General features: G+C 42.2%; 1 protein-coding gene and 1 pseudogene across 1 annotated transcript in view; one reads left to right on the forward strand and one right to left on the reverse strand.

Moving 5' to 3' along the window:
• The window catches only part of FRAS1 (Fraser extracellular matrix complex subunit 1), a 464,038-nt gene that overhangs the window by 221,283 nt on the left and 216,312 nt on the right, over positions 1–26,443 (reverse strand). Inside the window, exons 12-14 of the mRNA XM_060012300.1 lie at positions 24,971–25,118; positions 23,387–23,530; positions 21,753–21,887 (exon numbers count right to left, since the gene is read on the reverse strand). Of these exons, the coding sequence (XP_059868283.1) occupies positions 21,753–21,887; positions 23,387–23,530; positions 24,971–25,118 (427 nt within the window). The remainder of the gene's footprint in view (positions 1–21,752; positions 21,888–23,386; positions 23,531–24,970; positions 25,119–26,443) is intronic.
• Positions 5,126–6,418, forward strand: LOC132425387 (LIM/homeobox protein Lhx2 pseudogene; annotated as a pseudogene).

Consider the following 26,443-nt stretch of genomic DNA (forward strand, 5'->3'; position numbering starts at 1 on the left):
TTACTATTCATGCTTGCTCTTCACCTTAGCAGGTCTATAAAGAGAGGCCTATTCTGAATGACTGAATATATTCAGATCTGGTAAACTGTCTGTATGGCTAACCCCACCCATGCTTCTGATTTTCAAAATGTTTGCTTCACAGTGGAACATAATCTGTTTTTCAGAGGTATTCATTCTGACCAGAATTGGCAGGGAGAATGATTTTGCTGGTCACAAGGGACTTGGGAACTATACCTAAGTAACTTGCTTAGGGATCCATTTGGAATCAGAAGAAAGGATGCCTGCATGGCATATCTCAAGATCCAATCCTCTCCTCTCAGCTCTAAACTGCACAGGAAGGCCTTCTTTTCAGACAACTTTTCTCCTCAACAAATTCAGAGATGATCGCAAATTGTGTTAAGTGCTATAGGAAGAGCTCTTCGATAAAGAGTAACAGTAGTGGAAGTGGGAGGGACTGACTTTAGGAAGACCCTAAAGGATGAGATGCAGCCAGCCAAAGGGAGAGCCAGAGAGCAGCACGAACAAAGTTCTTGAGAAGGGAAGGCGCTTGGGGGCTCAAGGAACTGGAGGCTCTTCTTGTGACTGGACCTGGTGGACATAGCGGGGCACAGTGGGACACAGAGGGCACAGTGGCCTGATTCATGGCTGGAGGGGTGGGCAGGGGCCCTATGAAACTCGACCTTGGAGAGCATGGAAAGAAATTAGGATTTTTATCCTAACTGAATGGGCTTAAATAGGATAGACACAAGCCCCGATTTAGATTTTTAAAAGCTCTCTCTGAATGCCATGTAGAGAGGGTTTAAGGACTTGCATGCCGGCAGGGAGATGAGTGTAGAGTTGACTGCTCTGGTCCAGGTAAGAGATGACAATGGCAGGTGGAAAGCAAAGACGGACAAAGTTTACTTATTTATTATCTGGTTCCCTTGCTAGACCATAACGTTCATGAGGGCAGAGTCCATGTCTCTTTTGTTAACTCTGCTGAGCACACTTCTGGGTGCTCTACAAACTCCATTTATATTTAACACCTTATTTACATGTGGTACATGAGAAGAATACTGTTTGTGTTGAAATAAGCCACCAACACTACATTAAAACTAAATATGTGGATGCAAAGATCCCAGTAACAAATTCCACCCTGAATGCACATGAAATGTGTCTGTCATTCATTTATTCAACTACTCTTCCAATACTGATTACAATCACTATCTGAAGTGTCTATCAGTGTTAAGTGCCTCTGCCTTACTGAGGAAATGGAGTTGATTTGAAGCCATTACCTAAACAAACAAGCAAACAAACAAACAAAAACCCAACTGCATTTCTAAGAAGACATGCCAGGCTAATCTATCAATGTTCGACAGAAGCACCTACCACATGCGAGGTGCAGGGCTCGTCTGTGGGGCTTTCCCTGCTGCCACAGGTGAGCCAGGGACCCGGGGAGTAAGTGCCCGAGGGGATGACGGGGAGTGAGGCAAAAAAGACAACAGGGGTCAGATGACCAGTATCAGGCAGGCAGGGGATTTCATCCTGTAAAAGTTTTAATCAGGGCAGTGGAATTGATCAGTTTTGCTTTTTAGAGCATTTGACAGATACTCAGCTGCACTGGCAGTTAAAATAGTAAAAATACTTCCAAGCTGGTTGGTAAATGGCTGTCGTCCTGGCCGCCTCCCTGATGTTCTGGCTGCAGCCCTGGGAACGCTGGCAGACACCGTGCTCCAACAACAAAAGGTCTGACACAGGAGAGGGTCTCGGGTCTCCCCTCCTTCCAACCGATCTGATCTGTGCCATACTGCTGGTTAAATATTTTTAATATTACCCCCGGTGCTGCCAATCAGAATGGGGGTCAAAGGATGAGCAGGATAGAGGTTACAGACTTAGGGATGGCACTCAGACCCATCACAAATGGAGCCCTACTTAGCATTTCAGCTCTACCTTCTGCTACCTCCCCCTCATCGACACTAGTTCTACGGAACAGGGTGCTCTAAGCATGCCATGTGACTGATCAAGGGTTCTGGATGCCCCGCCCAGGACTGACCCAGCCAGCAATGCCTCTGGCTCCTTCCACAGCCTCTGTAATCCTGTTTACACCTGAGAGGCCTCCTGAGTTGTCACAACTTCTGTGAAGCTTTGCTGAACTTGTCCAGACAAAGTCAGTCCCTCCTTCCTCTATGTTCCTGCAGCACTTTGTATGTGCCTCTCATGTTATTTATCCTACTGTACTAATGATTCAGTTACAGATCAATCCCATTCAATGGAATGTAATATCCTCCAAAACAGAAGCTATGTTTTAGTCATCTTAAACCCCCAGTATTCAGATTGCTGCCTGGTATAAAGTCAGTATTCATTAAATGCATGTTAAGTGAATGCACAACAGATGTTTTTCATTGGTTATGGGGGATTCATCCTACCAGTTTTTACCTTCTGTATGGAAACAACTAAGCATGAGGTCAGAGTCTAAAGATATGATAAGATAGATACATTCAGAGCTGTAAATTTTACCTAATAAATACTGGAGTCCAGATCTGCTTATGATGAAAATATTTCTGCTGCATCTACATTGAGTACCAAATGTGATGCTGGGCCTTCTCTTTTTCCATCTCTAATAAAAGGCATGTTCCATGGCCGGGCAGGACAGCAGAAGGGATTTTTATTTCAACACAGGATTATGCTGAGCTGTCACTTCTTTTCTTTCCTTTTTTTTTTTTGAGCTGTCATTTCTTATAATGACATACTCCCACTGTGTTTTGCAATTGATTTCGAATTTCTAACACTGAACATATGCTACTGCAGAGAATCTCTTCTTGCAGGCTTATTTTACATGGGGCTTTTATTACGTTGGGGTTATTACGAAAAATAAAAGGTCAGTCCCTGACTTTTCACCATAATTTCTCTTAGTGATACATTTCAGCTCACCCAGAGTTCGAAGTGTATATTGTGAAAATTGCGGCAGTAAGTTAAAACAGAGGACAAACAAGATAAAGCCATTGTCTTATCTCACATGCAGTAGATAATTTATTTAGGAAAGCCCCTGATTTTTCTGGGGCATGACAAGACATGCGTTGGTTTGCTGAGCAATTTACTTCAAAATGAAAGGAATGAATTACTCTTCTTTTGGCAACTCTATATTGAAATCCTACTCTAAAAATAACAAACTTCTTTTCATACTTGATCATTTTGAAATAGAAGATTGCTATTAAAAAAATGTAACCTGTGCTACTCGAAGAATAAAACGCAGCCCTTTTCCAAGGAAGTGTTAAAAGCACTTCCTACGAACCACTTCTTATTTTCCAGGAAGCCTTCCCGGATCCCAGGCAATAGACACAGATTCCCATGGGCTTAGCCTTCAGTTCAAACTGAAGGAGCCTCAGATCCTTGCCTTTTCCGTGGTCTTTTGGACTAAGTTTCCCTTCCATTACCAGGGAATTAGCACACTTGATCATCAGGCCCTTTGAGTCATCAGTGAGGCTGTAGTTCAGATTTCCAAACTGCCAAGTTTTCACTCTCAACTACACAAAGCAGCCCAAACTCAAGACACAAGCAAGCACATCATACACAAGGCAAATTCCTTCATTATCCATGTCGTGGCAACTGCTATCATTCATATCTCACAAATGACTAGGAAGGACTTGCCAAGTTTTAAAGTATTATCAGGAGACAGTGAGTAAATTTCTAACAAGAAGCTCTTGTTGGATGAAAAACATATCTATTTAAACTCAACTTCACTGTTCCTTGCTTTCCTAACCTGTAAAGTGGGAATAATAATATTTGTTGTACTTAACTCATGGGGATACGGCGAGATGACATATTTGAGAAAGCAGGGAATGTTGTATGTGATCATATGAGTGGCACACCCTATGAGACCTAACAAATCTTGTTTCAGGTGGCATCAAAAGCAAAGAAATTATTTAGGGAGCAAATTAAAATGTAACGCAAGACAGAGGGGTAAGGATGAAAAAGACTGTGGGAAAGGAAGGTTCACTTAGAAAGGGAGTGAAGGGAAGTAACAGAATCAGCAGGGATTCTTCCAGCAGTTACGTAAAGGGGCTCCAGCCTTTCCCAGAGTCCTCACACTCTAGAGCTCTTTCCTTGTAATTGCTACAAAACATCAACAAAAGCCCTTTGGAAAGTGACTGTGAAGCACAAGGCCAAGCCGAGATGCTGGGCAGACTATGTTCCCCTCCCCTCATAATAGCCACACCTGAGACCAAGGCTACTAGCCTAAGAAGCACAGATGCCAGACAAATCTAAAAGTGAAGTGCATCTGAGTCATCATCATTTTTGATCCTTTTACTCCCATCTGTTTCTGTCCCCTACCAGGCTGGTCTCTGCCATCAACCTTCCTCCCTGTGCCAACAGAAACTTTTACACCTGACATTGGAATGCCTGGTCTCTACATGTTCTGAAAACCGGTATGTACTTGAGGGAGTTCATAATAGAAAAATAAAAACACATGAAAAACCCACGGAGCAGCTAAGCCCATGTGCCACAACTACTGAGTCTGCACTCCAAAGCCCATGAGCCACAACTACTGAGCCCATGTGCCACAACTACTGAAGCCTGCACACCTAGAGCCTGTGCTCCGCAACAAGAGAAGCCACTGCAGTGAGAAGCCCGCACACCGCAATAAAGAGTAGCCCCCACTCGCCACAACTAGAGAAAGCCCGCACGCAGCAACAAAGACCTAACGCGGCCAAAAATAAAAATAAACTTATAAAAAACAACAACACATGAAAAACACCTTCAGCCTCACGAATAGGCAGAGATACACAAATTACACAAGAGAACAGCAACTAGATGCAATGGATTGGATGTACATATAGCAACATGTATGCATCTTAATAACAGTGCTTAGTGAGGGAAACAAAGGAAAAGAATGGTTCATCCTTTGTAACAAATGTACCACTCTGGTGTAGGATGTTGATAATGGGGGAGGCTGAGCTTGTGTTGGGGCAGGGAGTATATGGGAAATCTCTGCACTTTCCTTTTAATTTTGCTGTGAACCTAAAATGGCTGTAAAATTTTTTTAAGTCTTCAAAATTTAAAAAAAGGAGGCGAAGGAGCCGTGCCCCCGGCCCCGCCGGTCCCCCCTGCGATACTGTTCCACAGCCAGTCAGGCCCCGAGGTGCACGGGGTCATCAACGAGATGGACTGCAGGGCCAAGAGCGAGGCTCCCGCCATCAGCTCCGCCATCGACCGGGGCGACACGGAGACGACCATGCCGTCCATTAGGAGTGACCGCGCTGCGCTCTGCGCCAGTTGCAAGGTTAACATCTCCGACCGCTACTACCTACTGGTGGTGGACAAGCAGTGGCACATGCGCTGCCTCAAGTGCTGCGAGTCCAAGCTCAACCTGGAGTTGGAGCTCACCTGTTTCAGCAAGGATGGAAGCACCTACTGCAAGGAACACTACTACAGGCGGTTCTACGTGCAGCACTGCGCCCGCTGCCACCGAGGCATCTCGGCCTTGGAGATGGTGATGCGAGCTCGGGACTTGGTTTATCACCTCAACTGCTTCACGTGCACTACGTGTAACAAGATGCTGACCACGGGTGACCACTTCCGCATGAAGGACAGACTGCTCTACCACCGCTTGCACTTCGGGGCGCTGCTGCAGGGTGAGTACCCCGCGCACTTCAACCACGCCGACGTGGCCAAGAGCGCAGGGTTGGGTGCAGCGGGGGCCAACCCTCTGGGTCTTCCCTACTACAATAGCGTAGGCACGGTGCAGAAGGGGCGGCCGAGGAAGCGCAAGAGCCTCGGGCCCGGGGCGGACCCGGCGACCTACAACGCTGCACTTAGCTGGAACAAGAACGATGTGGAGCACCTGGACCGCGACCAGAGGTACCGGAGCAGCCGGAAGACGAAGTGCATGCGCAACTCCTTCAAGCACCAGCAGCTTCGGAACGTGAAGTCTTTGCCGTCAACCACAACCCTGATGCCAAGGACTAGAAGCAGCTCGTGCAAAAGACGGGCCTCACCAAGCGGGTCCTCCAGGTCTCGTCTCAGAACGCCCAGGCCAAGTTCAGGCCCAACTTCGTACGGCGGGAAAACACGGGCGTGGACAAGTCGACAGAGGCAGCGCTGCAGACGGGGACGCCATAGGGGTCGGCCTCGGAGCTGTCCAAGGCCTCGCTCAGCCACCCCAGGATGCCCACCAACCTCACAGACCTGACCAGCCTCATAGACCATGACGTCCGCCTTAACTTCTGGGCCTGGCAACCTGGAGGACCATGAGCCCCACAGCCCCTCGCAAACGACGCTTAACCAAACTTTTCTAAGATTCTCGGCCCCTCGGCCCCGCCCCACAAGTGATTTAAAAAAAGAAATTATCTTTAGTTGAATTCCAAGTGTATTTTATTTTTTTTTACACGCATAAAATAAAGCATTTATTTGATTATGAATTACAGCTTGCCAAGGTTCGGAGTCAATTACAAAAAAAAAAAAAATCCAAACCAAAAAAAATAAAAACAACAGAGTTTTGGAGAAATAATATAACGTAACCTACTTACTTAAAAATACAAACACAAATGAAAAAGTCCACCTAATTTTTTAAGTCGCTACATTTTTGTTTGCTTTAGTTGATGTAATTCCAAAAAGAAAAAATAGATAACGCAAGCCCAGTTAATATACATGTTATCTTTCGGGAATCGTCTAAAGAAAGATTTGTGGCAAAGATAATCACTAACGGTTGACTTTACTGGAAAAACTAATTTTGAAGTAGGTCACGAATTCCTTCCAAAGCAGTAGATACACTTAAAAACATCCAACCCGTCAACTGCAAATCAAGTAACAGTGTTGATCCTGCAAAATTTTTTCACTGTCACTCTGAAGTAAACTAAGAAGAACCAGGAAAAGCGTCAGTGCCGTGAAAACTATAAATTGCTTTCAGGACTTATATTTTCCCATCCTTCTAAAAGTAGCATTTAATAAAACAAGCTGCTTCTTACTCAAATTCAGTCATTATGGAAGAGATAATACCAAACCCAATTTGCTATTATTTCTTTACTGAGTTTTAAGCACCTTTCAACCTTAGAACCAGAGTCTCGTTATCAGAAAAGGTATTTACTCATAAGCCCAATAAGTATTATGAATTTTTTAATTTTTGTCTTTTTTTAAACTTTTTTTCTTTTTTTTATTGTTTAGCCCAAGCAACTGGATGATGGTGCCGTTTATTTATTTATTCATTTATTATTGAATTTTACTTATTTTTTTTTATACAGCAGGTTATTAGTTATCCATTTTAAACATATTAATGTATACATGTCAATCCCAATCTCCCAATTCATCCCACCACCCCTGCCCGCCCCACCCCCTGCTGCTTTCCCTCCTTGGTGTCCATACGTTTGTTCTCTACATCTCTGTCTCAACTTCTGCCCTGCAAACCGGTTCATCTGAATCATTTTCTAGGTTCCACATATATGCGTTAATATATGTGTAAATATATCTGTTTTTCTCTTTCTGACTTACTTCACTCTGTATGACAGTCTCTAGATCCATCCACGTCTCTACAAATGACTCAATTTCGTTCCTTTTTATGGTTGAGTAATATTCCATTGTATATATTCCATTGTATACATGTACCACATCATCTTTATCCATTCGTCTCTCGATAGGCATTTAGGCTGCTTCCAAGACCTGGCTATTGTAAATAGTGCTGCAATGAACATTGGGGTGCATGTGTCTTTTTGAATTATGGCTTTCTCTGGGTATATGCCCAGTACTGGGATTGCTGGGTCATATGGTAATTCTATTTTTAGTTTTTAAAGGAACCTCCATACTGTTCTCCATAGTGGTGTATCAATTTACATTCCCACCAACAGTGCAAGAGGGTTCCCTTTTCTCCACCCCCTCTCCAGCATTTATTGTTTGTAGATTTTCTGATGATGCCCACTCTAACTGGTGTGAGGTGATACCTCATTGTAGTTTTGATTTGCATTTCTCTAATAATTAGTGATGTTGAGCATCTTTTCATGTGCTTCTTGGCCATATGTATGTCTTCTTTGGAGAAATGTCTATTTAGGTCGTCTGCCCATTTTTGGATTGGGTTATTTGTTTTTTTAATATTGAGCTGCATGAGCTGTTTATATATTCTGGAGATTAATCCTTTGTCCATTGATTCGTTTGTGAATATTTTCTCCCATTATGAGGGTTATCTTTTCATCTTGTTTGTAGTTTCCTTTGCTTTGCAGAAGCTTTTAAGTTTCATTAGGTCCCATTTGTTTATTTTTGTTTTTATTTCCGTTACTCTAGGAGGTGGATCAAAAAAGATCATGCTGTGATTTATGTCAAAGAGTGTTCTTCCTATATTTTCCACTAAGAGTTTTATAGTGTCTGATCTGTCATTTAGGTCTTTAATCAATTTTGAGTTTATTTTTGTGTACGGTGTTAGGGAGTTTTCTAATCTCATTCTTTTACATGTAGCTGTCCAGTTTTCCCAGAACAGCTTATTGAACAGACTGTCTTTTCTCCATTGTATATCCTTGCCTCCTCTGTGATAGATTAGTTGACCATAGGTGCGTGGGTTTATCTCTGGGCTTTCTATCCTGTTCCATGGATCTATATTTCTGTTTTTGTGCCAGTACCATACTGTCTTGATTACTGTAGCTTTGTACTATACTCTGAAGTTAGGGAGTCTGATTCCTTCAGCTCCATTTTTTTCCCTCAAGACTGCTTTGGCTACTCGGGGTCTTTTGTGTCTCCATACAAATTTTAAGATTTTTTGTTCTAGTTCTGTAAAATAATGCCATTAGTAATTTGATAGGGATTGCATTGAATCTGTAGATTGCTTTGGGTAGTATAGTCATTTTCACAATGTTGATTCTTCCAATCCAAGAACAAGGTATATCTATCCATCTGTTTCTATCATTTTTAATTTCTTTCATCAGTGTCTTATAGTTTTCTGCATACAGGTCTTTTGTCTCCCTAGGTAGGTTTATTCCTAGGTATTTTATTCTTTGTGTTGCAATGGTAAATGGGAGTGTTTCCATAATTTCTCTTTCAGATTTTTCATCATTAGTGTATAGGAATGCAAGCGATTTCTGTGCCTTAATTTTGCATCCTGCAACTTTACCAAATTCATTGATTAGTTCTAGTAGTTTTCTGGTGGCATCTTTAGGATGCTCTATGTATAGTACCATGTCATCTGCAAACAGTGACAGTTTTGTTTCTTCTTTTCCAATTTGTATTCCTTTTATTTCTTTTTCTCCTCTGATTGCCGTGGCTAGGACTTCCAAAACTATGTTGAATAACAGTGGCGAGAGCGGACAGCCTTGTCTTGCTCCTGATCTTAGAGGAAATGCTTTCAGTTTTTCACAATTGAGAATGATGTTTGCTGTGGGTTTGTCATATATGGCCTTTATTATGTTGAGGTAGGTTCCCTCTATGCCCACTTTCTGGAGAGTTTTTATCATAAATGGGTGTTGAATTTCGTCAAAAGCTTTTTCTGCATCTATTGAGATGATCATATGGTTTTTATTCTTCAATTTGTTAATATGGTGTATCACATTGATTGATTTGCGTATATTGAAGAATCCTTGCATCCCTGAGATAAATCCCACTTGATCATGGTGTATATCCTTTTAATGTGTTGTTGGATTCTGTTTGCTAGTATTTTGTTGAGGATTTTTGCACCTATATTCATCAGTGATATTGGTCTGTAATTTTCTTTTATTGCAGTATCTTTGTCTGGTCTTGGTATCAGGGTGATGGTGGCCTCATAGAATGAGTTTGGAAGTGTTCCTTCCTCTGCCGTTTTTTTGAAGAGTTTGAGAAGGATGGGTGTTAGCTCTTCTTTAAATGTTTGATAGAATTCACCTGTGAAGCCATCTGATCCTGGACTTTTGTTTGTTGGAAGACTTTTAATCACAGTTTAAATTTCATTACTTGTGATTGGTCTTCATATTTTCTCTTTCTCCCTGGTTCAGTCTTGGAAGGTTATACCTTTCTAAGAATTTGTCCATTTCTTCCAGGTTGTCCATTTTATTGGTATAGAGTTGCTTATAGTAGTCTCTTAGGATGCTCTGTATATCTGTATAACTTTGTATATCTGTGGTTTCTGTTGTAACTTCTCCTTTTTCATTTCTGATTGTATTGATTTGAGTCCTCTCCCTCTTTTTCTTGATGAGTCTGGCTAATGGCCTGTCAATTTTGTTTATCTTCTCAAAGAACCAGCTTTTAGTTTTATTGATCTTTGCTACTGTTTTCTTTGTTTCTATTTCATTTACTTCTGCTCTGATCTTTATGATTTCTTTCCTTCTACTAACTTTGGGTTTTGTTTGTTCTTCTTTCTCTAGTTCACTTTGGTGTAAGGTTAGATTGTTTATTTGAGATTTTTCTTGTTCCTTGAGGTAGGCTTTTACTGTTATAAACTTCCCTCTTAGAACTGCTTTTGCTGCATCCCATAGGTTTTGCGTTGTCGTGTTTTCACTGTAATTTGTCTCTAGGTATTTTTTGATTTCCTCTTTGATTTCTTCAGTGATCTCTTGGTTATTTAGTAACATATTGTCTAGCCTCCATGTGTTTGTGTTTTTTATGTTTTTTTCCCTGTAATTGATTTCTAATCTCTTAGAGCTGTGGTCAAAAAAGATGCTTGATATGATTTCAATTGTCTTAAATTTACTGAGGCTTGATTTGTGACCCAAGATGTGATCTATCCTGGAGAATGTTCCATGCACACTTGAGAAGAAAGTGTAATCTGCTGCTTTTGGATGGAATGTCCTATAAATATCAATTAAATCTATGTGGTCTACTGTGTCATTTAAAGCTTGTGTTTCCTTATTAATTTTCTGTTTGGATGATCTGTCCATTGGTGTAAGTGAAGTGTTAAAGTTCCCCACTATTACTGTGTTACTGTCAATTTCCTTTTTTATAGCTGTTAGCACTTGCCTTATGTATTGAGACACTCCTATGTTGGGTGCATATATATTTATAATTGTTATATCTTCTTCTTGGATTGATCCCTTGATCATTATGTAGTGTCCTTCCTTGTCTCTTGTAACATTCTTTATTTTAAAGTCTATTTAATCTGATATGAGTATGGCTACTCTAGCTTTCCTTTGATTTCCATTTGCATGGGATATCTTTTTCCATCCCCTCACTTTCAATCTGTATGTGTCCCTAGGTCTGAAGTGGATCTCTTGTAGACAGCATATATATCAGTCTTGTTTTTGTATCCATTCAGCAAGCGTGTGCCTTTTGGTCAGAGCATTTAATCCATTCACATTTAAGGTTATTATAGATATGTATGTTCCTATTACCATTTTCTTAATTGTTATGGGTTTGTTTTTGTAGGTCCTTTTCTTCTCCTGTGTTTCCCACTTAGAGAAGTTCCTTTAGCAGTTGTTTGTAGAGCTGGTTTGGTGGTGCTGAATTCTCTTAACTTTTGCTTGTCTGTAAAGCTTTTGATCTCTCCGTCAAATCTGAATGAGATCCTTGCTGGGTAATCTTGGTTGTAGGTTCTTCCCTTTCATCACTTTAAATATATCGTGCCACTCCCTTCTGGCTTGTAGAGTTTCTGCTGAGAAATCAGCTTTTAACCTTATGGGAGTTCCCTTGTATGTTATTTGTCATTTTTTGCTTGTTGCTCAATAATTTTTGTGCTTAATTTTTGTCAATTTGATTACTATGTGTCTCTGCATGTCTCTCCTTGGGTTTATCCTACCTGGGACTCTCTGCACTTCCTGGACTTGGGTGGCTATTTCCTTTCCCATGTTTAGGGAAGTTTTCGACTATAATCTCTTCAAATATTTTTCTCAGGTCCTTTCTCTCTCTCTTCTCCTTCTGGGACCCCTATAATGTGAATGTTGTTGTGTTTAATGTTGTCCCATAGTTCTCTTAGGCTGTCTTGATTTCTTTTCATTCTCTTCTCTTTATTCTGCTCTGTGGTAGTTATTTTCACTATTGTATCTTCCAGGTCACTTATCCATTCTTCTGCCTCAGTTTTTCTGCTACTGATTCCTTCTAGTGTATTTTTCATTTCAGTTATTGTAATATTCATCTCTGTTTGTTTGTTCTTTAATTCTTCTAGGAGTTCGTTCTTTAATTCTTCTAGGTCTTTGTTAAACATTTCTTGCATCTTCTCGATCTTTGCCTCCATTGTTTTTCCAAGGTCCTGGATCATCTTCACTATCATTATTCTGAATTCTTTTTCTGGAAGGTTGCCTATCTCCACTTCATTTAGTTGTTTTTCTGGGGTTTTATCTTGTTCCTTCATCTGGTACATAGCCCTCTGCCTTTTCATCTTGTCTATCTTTCTGTGAATGTGGTTTTTGTTCCACAGGCTGCAGGATTGTAGTTCTTCTTGCTTCTGCTATCTGCCCTCTTGTGAATGAGGCTATCTAAGAGGCTTGTGCAAGTTTCCTGATGGGAGCGACTGGTGGTGGGTAGAGCTGGCTGTGCTCTGGTGGGCAGATCTCAGTAAAACTGTAATCCACTTGACTGCTCATGGGTGGGGCTGGGTTCCTTCCCTGTTGGTTGTTTGGCCTGAGGCAACCCAACACTGGAGCCTACCTGGGCTCTTTGGTGGGGCTAATGGCTGACTCTGGGAGGGCTCATGCCAAGGAATACTTCCCAGAACTTCTGCTGCTAGTGTTCATGTCCTCACAGTGAGACAGAGCCACCCCCCGCCTCTGCAGAAGACCCTCCAATACCAGCAGGTAGGTCTGGTTCAGTCTCCTATGGGGTCACTGCTCCTTCCCCTGGGTCCTAATGTGCACACTACTTTGTGTGTGCCCTCCAAGAGTGGAGTCTCTGTTTCCCCCAGTCCTGTCGAAGTTCTGCAATCAAATCCCAGTAGCCTTCAAAATCTGATTCTCTAGGAATTCCTTCTCCCGTTGCTGGACCCCCAGGTTGGGAAGCCTGATGTGGGGCTCAGAACCTTCACTCCAGTGGGTGGACTTCTGTGGTATAAGTGTTGTCCAGTTTGTGAGTCACCACCCAGCAGTTATGGGATTTGATTTTATTGTGATTGTGCCCCTCCTACTATCTCATTGTAGCTTCTCCTTCATCTTTGGATGTGGGCTGTCTTCTTTGGTGAGTTCCAGTGTCTTCCTGTCATTGATTGTTCAGCAGTTAGTTGTGATTCCAGTGCTCTCGCAAGAGGGAGTGAGCACACGTCCTTCTCAGCCATCTTGAACCAATTTGCCCAAGTGCATTTTAAAATAGAGGCTTTGAGCAACTAACTAGCTAACCACATTTTAGGATCTCACCTGGAAACTGAGGAAGAAAATAATTGCACCCCCGGCTGACACAGCGGTGTGGACTGGAATTACTTGGAAGATCTATCTGCAACACAGCATTTGTGTCACTGTACAGTTTTGTGGACTGAGCGAGGAAAAACAACAAATAATTTAAGTTGGTTAGAGCTTCTGTATTTTCTAAGACTGCCACGTGCCTTAGGAATACTGTTTTATCTCCATACTTTGGATGATTTGTTCGTTTTTCTCTCCCTCTTTTTCTCTCTGTATATTTATGACCAGAGCAAAAATGTAACAACAACAAAAAAAAAGTTTGTTACTTTAAATAGTCCTAAAAAGAAAAAAATCAACCCCCTCCAACGGTCACTTTGTTGTTTAGAATTTTAAGGTGGAAGTCTATTCAAATATCAGAAGTTGTAAAATCTAACCAGTAATAAAACCACTTATTGAAACAAACAAACAAAAAAAAAGATGAAATATCCACCTAGTAACAGGTATGAATATTTAAAATACATGCATACAAAACAATAAGAGCACACACATGCAAGAAATCCACATTAAATTGCATTAGAGTAGTTACTTAAGTGGGGAGCTGGGGAGAAAGGAAGTGGGAACAGGTTATGGGGACAAAAGGAGTAGACAGACAGGGAGATAGATAGATAAGGAGAATAACCTGGCTCAGGCCAATGACGAAAGGGGGCCATGAATGGGTAAGTACGATTAATTCAACTTCCTTCATATAAATCCCCAAAATAAGTATTAATAAATAAATAAATAAATAAACAAGATTACATTTTACATCAATCAAATTGACAAGTGCAATGAGAATCGTAATACCTAGTGCTGACAAGGGTAGTAGGAGGTAGGCACCCTCATGTGTTTCTAGCAGGAGTGCAAATTACAGCTTCTTTAAAAGAGGGTAATATGCTAATATGTGTCAAAAGCTTAAATATGTGCCTATACACACTTAGGGCCAGCAATTACATGTCTAAGAATTTACCCTAATCAAACATATTTACCACAAATTCTATTAAAAATGTTTATATCATGGTTATTTATGATCACGGAAAAATGAGGAAGAAATGTCCAACAGAGGATTGGCTAAATGAATTATTGCACAGCCACAGATGGAAAGTTATACAACAGCTTTAAAAAGATGTTGTAGAAGGATAATAAATAGCATGGGGAAAACAGGCAATAAAACTATATATGGAGTGTGATTTTACTTTTGAAAAATAAATGCATCTATATGTGTCTGTGTGCACAACACACACACACACACACACACACACACATACTACATAAATTAGGAAGACATTCACCAAAATACCAACAGCCATGATTTGGGAGAGCTTGAGTCAGGGATTTTCACTGATTTTATGCGCCTTGAATTTTACTGACTTTATTAGATGAATTCATCTGGTACTTAGGGGAAAAAATTTCTAAAGGAGAAAAAAAAAAAGCCTATAGTCCTGTTCCCTAAGGCAGGTGCTGGGTAAATAGCTCGTTAATCTATTAACCACATTTGTGATACAGCTGAACGATTGGCTTGTCTTGGTGACATATTTGAATTTTTAGCAGGGTCTTCTGTAGACAGAGAGCTTGAACCGAAGGAATGACTTCCCAGCTGACGGAGGCTTTGGCAGGTCCATATGGAGAGAGGTTTACAAGCAGGCTAGCTTTTCAATGGTACATAAGTGAGAGGATAAAGGCAGACATTCAGCTCACCAGGAACACTCCTCAGGTTATCCTTTCTGCCTGCTGCCCCTCTACCCATACTCCTAAATCTACAACACAGCACACCCTGAGGGTTTTCAAATGCGGTGACCACCTAGGCTGAGCCTGACACAAACAGAATTCTCAGATTCCACTCATCCACTGTTACCACTGGCAACTCTCAGCTGCTTGGACTACCTGAGTTTTTCCTCAGCTCGTGTTAATTAAATGGCTATCCTTGAATCTACGTGTCTATAGAAACTAAAGACCCAAAGGAGGGACCACCAGCCCAAACCAGGCTTTTGATGGGCGAGTTCCCAGACTTCCTGGCCGCACTGGCGCAGCCTGCTCAGATCTGGGCAGTGATTAGCATGGAGGTGCTGGGTGCTCTGTGGGCAGCGTAATAAAGGGAGGGGAGGGCAGAGCAGGGAGGGTGCCAGGTGGGGAATGGGGAAAAGAGAGAAAGAATGTACAAATGTACGCCACACAGTCTAGCTAAAATAACTGAGAACGCTAAGAACTGGGCAGAAAGCCAGAAGACTTGTCACTACTTTGTAATCCATAGCTGAAATATTTGGGGGTTCAGATTTGTCAGGAAGAATGGGATCTGTCTGGAAGATAAACTCCCTTGCACTTGTGGCGGGCTTTCTCGGCTGGTATGTGATACTTCTGTTCCGTCATCTGCCTTTGGCATACACGGCAAGGGTCCGACGAGCAGCACAAATGCCAAACACAGCCAGTCGCCTGCTAGAGCAGAGGCCCCAGGCAAAACACCACCAGCTGCTTTTTCCTTCCTCTCTCCACTTATTCTTTTCAAGAATGTCCAGAGAGGGAGGGGATTTGGAATACAATTGTCACCTGCTTCACCGGGCCTAGTTTACTCAGGAAACGAACATTCTAGGAGGGCACTCCTGTGGTCCTCCCTTCTGAATGGCTTAAAACACCCTGTGGATACTTCCCAAGTTCCCGTGACAGGTTTTTTTTAAGAAGAATCACTGTTTCGGCACTCATAAGGCACCCAGTGATCTCAGAGAAGAGGTAAAGAAAGACAAGAAAGAGAAGGGTGGAAAAAGTAAGATTCTGTAATTTTCCTGAGGCCACAGGTAGCCAGGAATTGCTGACAGGGAGTAAATAATAGGAGCTAAATGGAAGTCGGGTTACCAGGAAGCCAGAGTCTAGGCATGCCTGTATAATCCTATGCTTTCTCCTCTGTGCAGCGGTTTAAATCACACTCCTTTCAATCAAAAGTTGTTCCAGAGGGCCTTATATGTGCTCAGCACTGTGGGGAATTCAGAAGGATAAGACCCGTCCCTGCCTCAGTAATCAGTCACTTCCTATAACAGACTTTTTTTTTTTAATTTAAATGTTGAACCTTCTTTTTAATTTATTTATTTTTATTTTTGGCTGTGTTGGGTCTTCGTTTCTGTGCGAGGGCTTTCTCTAGTTGCGGCAAGCGGGGGCCACTCTTCATCGCGGTGCGCGGGCCTCTCACTATCGCGGCCTCTCTTGTTGCGGAGCACAGGCTCCAGACGCGCAGGCTCAGTAGTTGTGGCTCACGGGCCTAGTTGCTCCGCGGCATGTGGGATCTTCCCAGACCAGGGCTCGAACCCATGTCCCCTGCATTAGCAGGCAGACTCTCAACCACTGCGCCACCAGGGAAGCCCCTATAATAAACTTTTTAAACTGTCTTTTTTTTTTTTTTTAGATGTTGGTGGTAGGAGTTTATTAGTCATTTTATTTATTTTTGCTGTGTTGGGTCTTCGTTTCTGTGCGAGGGCTTTCTCTAGTTGCGGCAAGCGGGGGCCACTCTTCATCGCGGTGTGCGGGCCTCTCACTATGGCGGCATCTCTTGTTGCGGAGCACAGGCTCCAGACGTGCAGGCTCAGTAGTTGTGGCTCACGGGCCTAGTTGCTCCACAGCATGTGGGATCCTCCCAGACCAGGGCTCGAACCCGTGTCCCCTGCATTAGCAGGCAGACTCTCAACCACTGCGCCACCAGGGAAGCCCCTTAAACTGTCTTTATAGCACTGAAAGTAATGAATTCATATAATGGTAACTATTTGAAATGATCTTATTTACTTATTTATTGACACTCTTCTCCCATTGAGAACGTAAGTTCCTGAACCACAGGGCAGTTTTCTGTCAGTTCACTGCTGTATCCCAGTGCCTGGGACATGGAAGAGACTCAACAAATTATTCGTCGCATGAACAGAATGAAGGAGATGGGAATGTCACTTGAAGCAATAAGTCCCCTTTACGAGACACTCAGCAATCGAGACACCGTAATTGCTGTAGAATACCAGAGGCTTGAACATGTGTATGATTTAAAGAGCAGAACAAAATGAGCGAAGACAGACTGGTAGGATGTGCTGGGCCCCCAGACTGAATATGTGATGTGGCAGTGAAATTGGGACTGACCCTCCCGTTCTGGGGGATGTTGGAGGGGCCATGGAAGAAACCAGCTTGACAGTGGCTGTCCCAACAGAACAAGGAGGGCTCCTATTTTCTTGAGGATTTCAGAACATCAGTTTCATAAATGCCTTTGCCAAGAGGTTCTTCCTGGGCACGGCCAGGCTGGGCTCAGCCACAAGCAGAATATAATTCCGAGACCCAGCAAGTACTGCTTTGGGCCTGGCTGCAAGGGGTCAGCGCTTCACGTCCATAAATGGTGGGGCTGCTCCAGTCAAACAAAATTCCAACAAATAATTAACTTTAGAAATTCTTCTGTTCAAACGACAGCTTTTAAATCTCAGCCAGGTCAGTATCCTATATGTAAATTTTACAGGTTTTCTTCTCATAAGTTTTCCTTCTAAATATACCTTAATGTTGGCTAAGAAACAAATCAGTCCAGATTCTCATCATTTAATCGGAGCATTTAAAGAAAATAAAATGATCTCAACTTGTGATGAATACAGTAAATCGTTCTCTATATTATATTTACTTCTCCATAAGATATAAAAGTTGTTTAAAATCAGACACAAATGGCACAAAACCCTTTGTTTACTAATGCAACCTATTTGATTTTCATAAATTGAAAAATAAAGGTACAGATTTGATAATGACAATAGCTGCCTTTTATTGTCCACATACTATGTGTCAGTCATAATATATTTACATTTTCAAACATCTTTTCTAACCTTCATATTAATGGCTTAAAGTAGATAATATTATCCCCATTTTACAGTGGAGGAAACTGAGGCTCAAAGTGGTTAAATGACTTGCCCAAAGCCATACAGCAGTAAGTGGTAGAGTTGAGATTCAATTCACACAAACCTAAAAAATGTTCAGTTGCTTGATTCTTTAAGTTTCAAAATCTAAGACCACACAGCAATCAGATATAGAATAAGCTGCAGAGGTTTTTGTGTTTGTATTTTTATTCTTTCACATCTCTGTAAGCAGCAGCTAACCCTGCCTTGACTACCAGCTCACTACAGGCAAACGTGGACTCTTGGCTTCATATTCGCAGGACCTCGAGCAATGGTCAATAGAGAATGAATGGAGGAGTGGGGGACAGGGAACAGGAAAGGACGATGGGAAGCAAAAATCCAAGTCTCCTAACATACGTGGAGGGCTTACAGGTGCCAGGTGCCATCCTAAACGACATGTGTGAATTCCCTCATTCAATCTGCACAACAATGCTATATGGCAGATATCACTGTCCCTGCTTCAGCTGTAGGCAACTGAAGCACAAAGTTAAAGAATAGGCTGTTTGAAGTGACAGAGCCAAGCCTGGCATCCAGGTGGTTTGGCTCCCAAGCCTACGGTCTCGTGCACTGTATCACCCTCCCGCCCATCTCTGGGTCTGCAGTATGAAGGCAGCACCTGCCATGGGTACACACAGCTCCATCCTCAAACTTTTGCGAATACTGGAAGTTTTAAGTAGACAAAGCAAACGCTGATACACATATAAAAATTGGCTAAATTCTGCTCTTTCTCATCTCAAGGTCTACAGTCTTGAGCTAGTCATTTTAAACTAATCTTGCATGGTGTGTGTTAGTTTGGTTGTTTTAACTTTTCTTCTTATGGGCTTTTATATCTATGATTTATGTGTACAGTTCAGTAGTCCCACCAGAGTAAAACAGAGGTTGATTGAAAAGAGGGGCAAGACAGGCAAGGAAGAACGTTCTCAGGATGGGCGAGCTCAGTCTGGATCTATATTTAGATTTAATACCAAGGTTTCTAAGAAGAGGTAATGAAATCACCACTCTGGTAGAGAGAATACAGTAAGTCCAGGACAAGTGGTACCTAAGAGCCATGGGGGAAGGGTGCAAGGTCACGTGGTGTTGGGGGGTGGGACAAAGAACATCCATACATGGGTCAAGCTTGACCATCAGGCTGGGGTTAAGAGATGGGCTGTTAATTCCTAGAAAAGGGTCACAACAGAACAGGTGGCAGGAACCAAAGGAGAACACCAGTCCTAGGACCTAGTGTCCATGGGGTCAAGAAGGAATGTTGGACCAGATCCAGGTGGTGGCAAAAGAAGCCTAGGGATTAAGGCAGAAGCCTGAGAGCCAGGCCTAAAAGCGAGTTCTAGGCATTAAGAGGGTGACAACTCCTTGGCCCTCCCTGCTGTAGGGAAGAGGCAACTTACACATTGCTGGTGTCCGATTTAGACTGGTATAAAAACTGGATGGGGCTTCCCTGGTGGCGCAGTGGTTGAGAGTCCGCCTGCCGATGCGGGGGACGTGGGTTCATGCCCCGGTCCGGGAGGATCCCACATGCCGTGGAGCGGCTGGGCCCGTGAGCCATGGCCGCTGAGCCTGCATGTCCGGAGCCTGTGCTCCACAACAGGAGAAGCCACAACAGTGAGAGGCCCGCGTACCACAAAAAAAAAAAAAAAAAAAAAAAAGAAAGAAAGAAAGAAAAAAACTGGGTGGTGCTGATCCTTCAGGTAAAGTGATCAAAGCGTCAAACTCTCAAGTTGGGGAAGGCAGAGGAAATGAAGCAGTGACTGGTACGGGACACAAAATGTGATCTATATTTACAATGCTATTCAGTTTAATCAAGCACAAGGTTATAACAATAATATTAATATATGCACACATGTGTACACGTTTGTAAGCATATGTACATATGTGTGTATATACCAAAAAACTCAGGGGAAGCGTGGCAGTGATAAAGGCCCCTAAGGATGCAGTTCCCTGGCAGGACTCAGGGCCTTCTTCCACCCCTCCCTGGTTTACCTGCTCCGACTCTTTCATTGAAGAGTCATTGTGTCTACGTGCCAATTGGCTCTGCCCCAAATTTCTCACTCTCCCTTGTATCCAACATAGGGAGCATGAATATTAATCAGGTGATTTCTGGTAATGCGTTTCCTCAGCACAGTGTTCACTTTCTTTTGGTTTTGATGGGTCAATAAAGTGCCAATTGACGCCAGCCAGAACATAAATGACCCTGCCAGGAGGAATCAGTCCAAAACCACCTGTTGCTACCACAAAATGGCAGGCTCATTTTGAAAAGTTTAGCACTTTCTGCAAGAGCGCTGGTTCACTGACCGAATTCTAAGGTCAACGGGGAAAAGTCACCAAAAGTGGTGTAAGCACAAATATTTCAAATAATTCCGACAATGAGAAAGCTTATTTATAAGGAAAGATTATTTGTGCAATCTCAGCGTCGAAACAGTATATGGAAATTGATCACAAGTTTATCTTTAATTTTTAAGATCATTCTCTATCTCCTCTTCTCTCTCTCCCCTTGCTCTCTCTTTTCTTCTCATTTTATGTATAAAAATGCAACCAGGCTGAACTAAAGCAAATTGGTTTAATTCCCTGGAGGGAGCATGAACAAATTTTCCCAGCAACTTTCTACTAAGGCATTTGTGTATGGGTATGTGGATGGAATGTGGAAGCAGTCAGCTACGTAAACCAGTAATCAAATGAAACATTACCCATTTCGAAGTGCCCTGAAACAGCATTAACATCACCAGTTAAAACACTGGGCTTGGGAGAAAGAAAAGTGGCCAGAAAGGAAAAGATGAAAGTAAACATGTAGGTGGGACATGTGGTAGAGGTGGAGGTGGTACGGAGGGAAGAATAAAATCCACAGGGAATTAATTCCCTTTCAAAAGCAAATCGGTCGCAGGAGTGCTAGCAGGAGGTCTCTTTGATGGTATAGAAGAAAGGAGTAAAGAATACATTCAATAATTTCATCAAATTGAAATTTCAGCAGTTTACCTAAATTGCCAAACCATTAGACACTTACAAACGTGTTTGTATGCACCCACTTTGAGCCTTTTCTAAAATAACAGGTAAACAGAACATGATTGTAACAAACATTAAGGGTTCTTTTCTCTTTTACGGCTGAGACTTCTGTTGAAACACTGGTCCTTCAGGATCACCAAGGGGTAGGACATTCCTTCATTCCTCAAACAGTTGTTCAACAAACGCTGCACAAATCTGAACTCTTTGTGCAGCCCTTGATGTTGGGGATACAGAGATACAGAAGAATTCTTACAGATCTCAAAGAGATCTATAATGCGATTGGCCCCTGGTCCCGCTCTCCTCACATCCGCATGGCATACACAGTACCAGTGTTTCCTCTCAGGATGGTTTCCACAGTCCCGTGGACTCTGCCTATGACCACGACCTGGAGTGGAGATGGCCAGCAGCCTCCTCCACAGAGGACCTTCACCTGACCTTGGAGCTCATTCGGCCTGCACACCTGATGAATAAATGCACTTGTTCTCTTTCACCATTTTCCCTCCAAATGATTTTTCTAAAAATCTAACCAAGGACGTGCAAGAAAGGAGCCTACAGTTGCTTACAGCTCTGGGTGGCCCCAGATGGCTTGGGGGCAGGGGATGGCTTTCTCAGCGGCCCGGCCGACCGTGGCCCAGTCAGTGATTACCTGCACAGGAGTGGCGGTCTTGGTAGAAGCCGTTCCCACAGGTGGACACGCACTGGCCATGCTGCATCAGCAGGGGAGGCTGGCAGGAAGAGCACTCTAGCCCACTGGTGCACATGGAACACTGAGGCTGGCAGGCTGACTCGGACAAGGTTGGGAGAAAGAGAAAGGGAATCTCTGATGAGTTCAAGGGCACCACCCAGTGCCAATTCCTACACAGCCCAATTCTGAGGCTCTGGAGACACAGAGAACCAAACACGCAGGAAAATAACTCTAGAGCCTTCATTTACGTAGCACATATTTCATGCCAGGCACTGTGCAAAGTGCTTTACATATATGAATATATTTAATCTTCACAACAACTCTACGAGGTAGAGAGTATTAATCCCAATGTTAATACTCATAGAGGTTAAGTAACCTGCTCGAGGTCAAGGTCACATGAAGCTGGCATTGGAAGCCAGGCAGTTAGGCTCAGGGGTCTATGCTCTTTTCTTCTTATCCAATTGCCCCCAATATCTTTCTCACTCAACCATTTTACAAGAATATCCCTTATGGCAGAGATATAAACAACTTCCAAAAAGGCTGAAGATTATGAATCAGGAGAAAGAGTAGGGAGAAGTGAATAATTACAAAAATAATAAAAGTGGTTGATTTTTATTGAGGACTGACTACATCCTAGACACTATTCTAGGCATTTTACGTGTATTGACACATGTAATCCTCTCAAGACCCTCCTGAGGAAGGTACCGGTATTACTCCACTTTACAGGTAAGAATACTGAGGCACAGAGAGGTTATACTCACAGCCAGGATATGAACCTACACACTCTTAAATGGATAATTAACCCCACGAGTCAGAGATAGGAGAAAAAGTAACTATGATTTGGCCTCAACCAAGCCGAATTCTCCCAGGTAAGAGCTTCCTCCCAGATGTACTATAAGAATTCTGATTGCACATGAACCCATTCTGGATCCTCTGGTAACCCACAAGAGATAAGCTCTGTTACCAACTATCTGTGTGATATTAAGCAAGCTAGCTAATTCTCTGGCCCACAGATTTCCCATTTGCAAAATGAGAAAGTTCTCATAAGTGATCTCGAAGGTTCATGTCAACTCTAAAGTTCTATCTTGGATTATAGGAGGGTTTTTTTTTTTTAAGATTTTTTTGATGTGGACCATTTTTAAAGTCTTTATTGAATTTGTTACACTATTGCTTCTGTTTTATGATTTGGTTTTTTGGCTTCAAGGCATGGGGGATCCTAGCTCCCCGAACAGGGATTGAACCCGCAACCCCTGCGTTGGAAGGTGAAGTCTTAACCACTGGACCACCAGGCAAGACCCTATATGAGGGTTTTAATAACTGACACCAAGCATCCCAATGACTACCCTTGAAAGTTTTCAAAAGTGAAAAATCCAGCCATGACTACCTAGTAAGCATCTGACTGCCCCATCATCTACCTCCCCGGGAAGACTGGAAACACCCATCAAATGTTAGAAGAAAGAGACTTGCAAGTAGAGAGGTCAAGTAGCCTACGGATGACATTGGTTTTTGGAAATTGTTCATTTCCTGTGCCATGACCCCATCCTGGACACCAGTGAGCCTCAGTCTCCCTCTGGGCTGCCTGCCTGGAGCCGTACCTAAACAGAGAGCACCGGCTTGGTAAAATCCCAGACCACAGCTGTGCACACACCGTCCGTTCCGCAGCATCTTTGTGGGGTCCTGACAGAGGTCACAGTGGTCTGGCGACTGAGAGCAGGTCAAGCAGTCTGGGTGGCAATGAACTACAATCAAGGACAAAGAGGAGAGCTCAGTAAAGACCACGTGATTTCTCTTACATCCTTCTAACAAAGGATCTATGGGGTATATGGACCTGTATAGAACAAGGAGAACAGAAAACTCTGGTCCCTATGAAAAAGGACCCCAAATAGCAAAACTGATTTCAATGCAAGATTTCAAGGAATTGCTCCTTGTCTGAAATACCATCACTGTCTCCTGTCTCCTGTCTCCTTAAAGTGAAGATGCTAAAAACATTACCAAACTAGCCCTACTGAATGCTTCCACCTCCTAGAATACCTCTAGAAATAGGAATGACTAGTGCCATAATATTGAATAGATGATTTAAGCAGATTCAATAATTTATAATTTCTTAAATGTTCTTCTTAACCTTTGATGTGCATAAAAGGTTAGGACATAAAACCTACACTGCTTAAAAATAGTTATTATTTTCTTAAAAAAATACAGTCAGTTTTCTTCTTTTTCTCCAAGATTTCAAATCTCATTCCCAGTAACTGGGATCATCGCTGAACTTAGTGGTATTTGTCAGCAAAGGACGTTTTCAGTTTTCAAAGTTGTCAAGGACCTAATTTTCAAGGTATGGGACATTATAATATGCTAAATATTTGTTTTGGAAAGCCCAGAGAGCCACTTTAGTGAAGGTAACGTAATTAAACCCTAAAGTTGCTATTGTTTTCCCATGGTAAACTCTTCACAGAAACACTGATTAGCCAGAATACATTGAGTACAAGCGCAACTGCCTATGTGAAAAACTGCAACCCATGGATGAAAACAATTAATTAGGAAATATGAATAGAAGGAAATGCCACTTCTCCAAGAGAGACTGAGCTTATAGGCAAATTACTGCTCAGCCAGAGCAACTTTAGTGCTTGCCAACAATTATTAACTGGAACTAATTCAACCCCAGGTGATTCGAAGGCAGAGTTGCAGAACAAGTAGATAAAATTTTCTTTTGGAAGAAATTCATGAGTCTTTAAACTTCAAAAAGCCATCTGAGAACTCCAAAAGCCATCTGTTTAACAGTTCACCTTAAAGAAATGAACGTCCATCACAAACTTTCAGCAATTTTTCTTCTATCTTCAACAATGGGACAGTCCTAATGCATATATTTGCTTTTACAAGTTGTCAAATATTATGTTATTTGATGTTCACAATAATGTTGCAAGGTAGATAAGGCTGTTTTATCAACAAGAAAATTAAGATTCGGAGAGGACCAATGACTTGTGCAAGGTCACATACTCATAATCAGTAGACTTTGGCAAATACATGGACAAAGCATCATTTGTTAGAAAAATTAAGAATAAACAAACAAACAAACCCAGTGGATGACTAAAGAAAATGAAGCAAGGGGTGGGAGGAGAGGAGATCTCTCTGAATTTTTTGGCAGTAAAAACATCTCAGCAGAAATAAACTGGACATGGACCCACCTGATGTGCAATCTGGACAGCACTGTCCCTTCACCACCTGAGCTAGTGTGGCTACCGGACACGGAGGACAAGAGGGCTCGTAGCAAGTTACCTGAGCCCCCCGGCATTCACACAGCTTGCAAGGGCCATCCTCCCACTTCTCCCCCTCCTGCAGGAAACGGTAAAGAATGACACTGTTACCAGAGTGCAAAGATTCAGAAGATAGTTTGCTGGTGGAGAATGTATAATTTCCATAAGAGACAAGGTGAAGGCTCCTTGTCAAACCTAACTCAAAGCTAACTCTGAAATAGGACAGTGGTAGAAGAGTTCTAAATTTAAAAGGATAGTATCTCTCCTTCTTTGTTTATAATTGGTTTATTTTAATGTAGAACCCAGGCAGAAAGATAAAGTGCGAAAGCATACTGGAACTTCCAGAATAAGCAAGAAGCATATAACACTTGTTTCTCAAACCTATCTCAGCAAAAAAAAAAACAAAAAACAAAAAAAAACACACACACAAGGGGATTACTATGTACCTAGTGATTAGCAGGTACATTAAATACTGTCTTTATAATAACAGTAGGAATCTGTTTAAAACCCTGAATTTCCTTATTGTTATTACAGTAAGAGTAACAGTAGGGTCATTGTATTTTTTAAATGACAGCCCTTGCATGCCCACTTTTAGTGGGCTGTGGATGTGCCACAGGCATTCTCACACTGAATATTCTTTTCAGCCAAGCAAACAATGGTAATAAACATTAGTACTTTGAGAGAGAGTCCAAAGTGAATTATAATGATCAATTCCTTTTTGCTTGCTGTCCTATTCACCCTGGAGATAGAAAGGAGAAAAGGTCCCTGCAAGAATGTTTAGGGAGATGAAAGAGGTAAAACAAAACAGAATAAAAGAGCATACTTGAAAATAAAGCTCTGATAAAATGTTTATTAAGCCAGCTGATGGTAAACATTCCAAACAATTAATGTGACAGTATTCAGCAACAGTGAATGACAGTGTTAGAAAAATGAGGAATATTATCTTGAGAAGGTAGAATTGCTTTTCTTCCATTTCAAGGCAGACTGGGTTCCTGGCCCCCTTATTCTATAACCTCAAAAACTGTAAGCTTGCTCATGTGAACAAACACGCTTGCACTTTCCCTTAAAAAGAAATCATACAACGTTGTCCTGCAAACAACTTAGAGAGAATGAACACTCAGTAGTGCCTGGGGAACAAACACACCCCAGACTCAAAAAGCTCTCTCTTCAGTGCTCTGCAGTACATGAAATTGTGCTGATGGGTAAACTGAGTTTTCCAGGCCAGAAAAATTGAGGAGAAAATCATCACAAGAAAGGGAAAGGACCTGTGTAGGAGTTTGTAGTTGGAGAAGTGTTAATTAGCATTTGTGGGGCAAAAAAATAAGCTAAAGAAAGGAGGATAAGTTCAATAAATCCAAGTCTTGGTTATCATTACAATTCTTAATCCCAGACCACATTGTCAGC

Source organism: Delphinus delphis, chromosome 5, assembly GCF_949987515.2.
Source record: "Delphinus delphis chromosome 5, mDelDel1.2, whole genome shotgun sequence".
NCBI classification, from domain to species: Eukaryota; Metazoa; Chordata; class Mammalia; order Artiodactyla; family Delphinidae; genus Delphinus; species Delphinus delphis.